The following is a 5580-nucleotide window of genomic DNA, read 5'->3' on the forward strand; positions in this document are numbered from 1 at the left end:
CTGTCCCTCAGCTCTTCAGCTCAAGGCTAGCACTCTACCACTTGAGCCACAGTGCCACTTTGGCTTTTTTTTTTCTTTTTGCTTAATTGGTACTGAGGAATTGAACCCAGGACCTCAGGCATGCAAGGCAAGCGCTCTACCACTGAGCCACCTTCCCAGCCCCAGCCATGAGACTCTTATCTTTAATAAGCCACCAGAAAACTGGAAGTAGAGCAGTGGCTCAAAGTGTTAGAGCACGAGCTTTGATCTTAAGAGCTCAGGGACAGTGACCAGGCCCACAACCAACCCAAAAAAAAATCCTAAAAAGCAATATAATATTTGTTTTGCTGTTTTCCATGCATATTTCCCAAGATGGCCAAATAAGGATTGGTATGTGATGGGTTGGGAATATGGCTTAGTGGTAGAGTGCTTGCCTAGCATGCATGAAGCACTGGGTTCAATTTCCCAGTAATACATAGAAGAAGCCAGAAGTGGCGCTAGTGGCATTACGGCTCAAGTGGTAGAGTGCTAGCCTTGAGCAAAAGAAGTTCAAGAACAGTACCCCAGGCCCAGTCAAACCCCAGGACTGGAAAAAAAAAAAAAGAATTGGTGTGTGAGGAAAGGATTTGGATAGTTCTGGGAGCCAAGGCTAATACTACCATAGAAATAGTTCCATTTTGCCATGACTAAATTGAGACAATCCGCAAACTACACAATGCCTCATTTCATGCTTTTTCATAATAATCCAGGGAAAATTCAGGCTAGACAGCTCAGATACCTTCAGGCCCACTGAGTCAATGAAAGACATGACCTAGCTCTTACCTCCAGCTGCCGGATCGCTGTTTCCCTCTCTTTAATAAGTTCCAGATCCTGTTCAGTGATGGCTGCTTCGTCTTCCTGGCTCTGCATCTGGTTCCAGTCCTCATGGCTGCAAGGAGACAAGAACTCCAGTTGATTCCTCCTCTCTAAGGTGTGGGGAAACATATCTATATCTCTGCTGCCAGTGGAACTGAAGCAAGGACATTACCAGGGCTCTAAGTCTGCTTTCACTACAATGGCCCTGAGCAGCACATTTTCCAAGCCACTGGCAAAGAGCTGACAAAGCAAAGAAAACAAGTCTCAGCCTCCATGGGAAAAAGTGCGACGAAGCAGACTTAAGGAAAATGGGACTCTCGGCTCTTACCACTTAGGAGTTCACTCTGTAATTGTGCTAAGATTCTTAGGCAAGGAAAGTAGCCACAGGTTTGACTGAACTCAGTGAGTTTCTCTGGCCCACTCTCCCAAGGCAAAGTGTATTGCTGCCTTGTGCAACAGCAGGCTAGGTAACTTCCCTGTGCTAACTGAGTAAGACGGAGCCCTCCAGGCCTTTGAGGTGCTCAGTGATGTAGGGAAGGAGTACGTGTATGAATACATATCTATGATAGACCATTATTATTTTTTGGGGGGGGGAGGGGTCCGGTCGTGGGCCTGAACTCTGGGCCTGGGCACTGTCCCTCAGCTCTTCAGCTCAAGGCTAACGCTCTACCACTTGAGCCACAACGCCACTTCCGGCTCTTTTTTTCTACTTATGTGGTGCTAAGGGCCTCATGCATGCAAGGCAAGCGCACTACCACTGAGCCACTTTCCCAGCCCATTATTATTATTTTTGTCGGTGGTGGGTCTTGAACTCTGGAGCTGGGCGCTGTCCCTGAGCAATTCAGCTCAAGATGAGCACTCTACCACTTGAGCCACATCGCTACTTCTGGTTTTCTGGTGGTTAATTGGAGATAAGAGTCTCATAGACATTCCTGCCCAGGCTGGCTTTGAACTGTGACCTCAGGTCTCAGCCTCTTGAGTATCTGGGATTACAGGCTTGAGCCACCAATGCCTGGCTTATGATAGAAGTTTTTTTGTTTGTTTGTTTGTTTTTTGGTCCAGTCGTGAGGCCTGAACTCTGGGCCTGGGCACTGTCCCTCAACTCCAGGTCAAGGCTAGCACTTTACCACTGGAGCCACAGCGCCACTTCCGGCTTTTTTTTTCTGCTTATGTGGTGCTGAGGAATCGAACCCAGGGTCTCAAGCGTGCAAGGCAAGCGCTCTAACACTAAGCCACCTTCCCAGCCCTGGTAGACCATTTTAATACTGTAAAAAATGAGATGAGTTTTGACATTTTGGACAAGGAATTCCTCAACCTGGAATCTTTCACAACCTGAGTTTTAATGATGAGCTAAGATCAGATCCTCATATTTAAAAACTTATTTAAATGTGATTAAAGCATGTTAGCATTTTATTAATGAAATACCTGAAATAATAATAAAGAGATTAGCTTAGAAAATTTCTTCTTAATATTTCCAGAAGGCTATATTTACCGTATTTTTAAGGTAAGTAAACAGACTCCAACATGTTGAATAACTTAAATTTCAATTAGACCTAAGATGACTGAGACCTTCTAATCAATAGATTTGTGGATTTGTACTTATTCCTTTTTTGTTTGTTTGTTTTTTAGGGGGTGTCATAGGGCTTGAACTCTGGGCCTGGGTGCTGTCCCTCAGCTCTTCGACTCAAAGCTAGCGCTCTACCACTTGAGCCACAGTGCCACTTTCGGTTTTCTGGTGGTTTACTGGAGATTAGAGTTTCAGGGACTTTTCTGCCCAGGCTGGCTTTGAACCGAGATCCTCAGATCTCAGCCCCCTAAGTAGCTAGGATTACAGGCATGAGCCACCGGTGCCAGGCTTTGTACTTATTTCTGTGAGTGAAGAATTCTCCCCACACAGAGATATCAGGAGATTGTTATATTTTTTTTAATTCATGTTGAAAATAATCCCTTCAGCTGGGTGCTGTGGCTCATGCCTATAATCCTAGCTACTCAGGAGGCTGAGAACTGAGGATCACAGTTCAAAATCAGCCCAGACAGAAAAGTCTGTGAGACTCTTACCTCCAATGAAAACTGGAAGTGGTGCTGTGGCTCAAATGGTAGAGTGCTTGCCTTGAGCAGAAGAGCTGAGGGACAAGTGCCCAGGCCCAGAGTTTAAGCCCCAAGACTGACCAAAAAAAAAAATTTTTTTTAAATCCTTTCATGGTTGAAAGATCTTAAAAAAGCTGTGTGTGTGTGTGTGTGTGCGCGCGCGCGTGCGGGCTCGCACACACCAATCCTTGAGCTTGAACTCAGATTCAAGGTGCCATTTCTGTACTTTTTCTCTCAGGGCTGGTCCTCTACCACTTGAGCCATAGCTCTACTTCTGGCTTTTTGGTGGTTAAATGGAGATGAGTCTCATGACTTAATTATAGGTATGAGCTCCTGGTGTCCAGCTATGGCTATAACTTTTTAATTTTATTTTAATAATAATAAACTACCTATCCCAGGTTCTCCTTTATTTTGTCCTCTTTATTATCTAATGATTGATTTTATTTTTCCAGTCATGGGGCTTAAACTCAGGGCCTGGGCACTGTCCCTAAGCTTGTTTGCTCAAGGCTAGTGCTCTACCACTTGGAGCCACAGCACCACTTCTGGTTTTCTGGTGGGTAACTGGAGATACAAACCTCACAGACTTTGCTGCCAGGGCTGGCTTTGAATCATGATCCTCAGATCTCAACCTCCTGAGTAGCTAGGATTACAGGTATGAGGCACTGGCACCCAGCTTTTGATTTTTTTTTAAACACAATAAATCAATATAAAGCTGGATACTGTGGCTCACCCATGTAATACTAGCTACTTAGGAATAGGGAAACTAAGAGATTGTGGCTCAAAGCCAGCTTGAGTAGAAAAGTCTTGTGAGAGGGGCTGGGAATGTGGCTTAGTGGTATAGTGCTTGCCTAGTGTGCATGAAGCCCTAGGTTCAATTCTTCAGTACCACATAAACAAAAAAAGCCAGAAGTGGTGCTGTGGCTCAAAGTGGTAGAGGGCTAGTCTTGAGTGAAAGTGCTCAAGACAGTGCTTAGGCCCTGAGTTCAAGTCCCATGGCTGGCAAATAAAGAAAAAAGAAAACTCTGTGAGAATGTATCTCTAATTAACCAGCATAAAGTCAGACTAGAGGTGTGGTGGTTCAAGTGGTAGAGCAATAACCAGAGCAAGCAAGCCCCAGCATTATACCCACTACTGGGTATCAATCAATCAATCACTCAACCAACCAGACAGATACAGTCTTCCATCAACTATCCAGTAGATTAAGTAAAATATTCTTTACCTGTCAAATGAGACGAGCTGTTCCTCCCTCTGCCTGTCTTCCGCCTAGAAAATAATGGCATTATTGTGGCTGATATCCAGAAACTTGTCACAGACACACAAAATAAAGGTTTCCTTAGCTACGATATAAAAAAGCCACATCCCTGGGCTACAACATGACAGAGAATTCTGGGAATCTGTCTCCTCTGAGAAGTGGATATGAATTGGCAAAAGTAAATCTGCATTTTAGTTTGGGCCCAGTTCCTAGCCATACTGAACAAGACAGAGAAAACCTGAGTAAAAAGAGGGATAAATAGCTGGGAGTTGGTGGCTAACCTCTGTAATCCTAGCTACTCAGGAGGCTGAGATCTGAAGATCATGGTTCAAACCCAGGCCTGGCAGGAAAGTCCATGAGACCCTTATCTTCAATCAAGCACCAAAAAGGCTAAGAGTAGAGCTGTGTGGTAGAGCACTAGCCTTGAACAAAAAAGCTCAGGAACAGTGCCCAGGCCATGAGTTCAAGCTCTAGGACTGGCAGAGAAAAAAAACAAATAACAGAAGTGATTTTAAAATATGGGGAGCCGGGCGCTGGTGGCTCATACCTGTAATCCTAGCTACTTAGGAGACTGAGATCTGAGGATCACAGTTCAAAGCCAGCCCAGGCAGGAGAGACCGTGAGACTCCTATCTCCAATAAAAGCCACCAGAAAACCAGAAGTGGCGCTGTAGCTCAAGTGGTAGAGCGCTCGCCTTGAGCTGAAGAGCTGAGGGACAGCACCCAGGCCAAGAGTTCAAGTCCCATGACCGACAAAAATAAATAAATAAATAAAATATGGGGAAAGTAGATAAGGGAAAGTAGATGCAAGTTTTGAAAAAGACTATTTTTTCTAAAAGTTGCATTTTTTTTTGTTTTTTGTTTTGTTTTGTTTTTGGGTCTGGTCGTGGGGCCTGAACTCTGGGCCTGGGCGCTGTCCCTCAGCTCTCCAGCTCAAGGCTAGCACTCTATCACTTGAGCCATAGCGCCACTTCTGGGTTTTTTTCTTTTTTGCTTATGTGGTGCTAAGGAATCGAACCCAGGGCCTCATGCATGCAAGGCAAGCACTCTACCACTGAGCCACCTTCCCAGCCCTAAAAGTTACATTTTTGTCATTAGCAACAATGTACATTGTTTTCCTTGTAGTGACAGGCTTATTTATTTCAATAACTTTTCTACTAAATACTAATCTGAAAAGTTTTTTTTGTGTGTGTATGTACATATTTCTAAGTTTTTGTTTGATTTCTAAGTTTTTGTTTGCTTATTGTACTACTCAATATAGCAATATAGCAATAATTTGTGAAAGAAAGAAAGAAAAAGAAAAAGGAAGGAAGGAAGGAAGGAACTCACATTACCTCTGTGGGGGTCTTTAATAATTTTTAACAGTGTGATGGGGTTCTTTTGTGTGTGGAGGTGGGTGGGTGGGTA

General features: G+C 44.1%; 1 protein-coding gene across 1 annotated transcript in view; it reads right to left on the reverse strand.

Annotated features, from left to right (window-relative positions):
* Positions 1–5580, reverse strand: part of Stx12 (syntaxin 12) — a 48754-nt gene that overhangs the window by 6488 nt on the left and 36686 nt on the right. The window contains exons 5-6 of the mRNA XM_013032897.1: positions 4142–4185; positions 802–907 (exon numbers count right to left, since the gene is read on the reverse strand). Of these exons, the coding sequence (XP_012888351.1) occupies positions 802–907; positions 4142–4185 (150 nt within the window). The remainder of the gene's footprint in view (positions 1–801; positions 908–4141; positions 4186–5580) is intronic.

This window comes from Dipodomys ordii, unplaced genomic scaffold (genome assembly GCF_000151885.1).
Source record: "Dipodomys ordii isolate 6190 unplaced genomic scaffold, Dord_2.0 Scaffold6, whole genome shotgun sequence".
NCBI lineage: Eukaryota > Metazoa > Chordata > Mammalia > Rodentia > Heteromyidae > Dipodomys > Dipodomys ordii.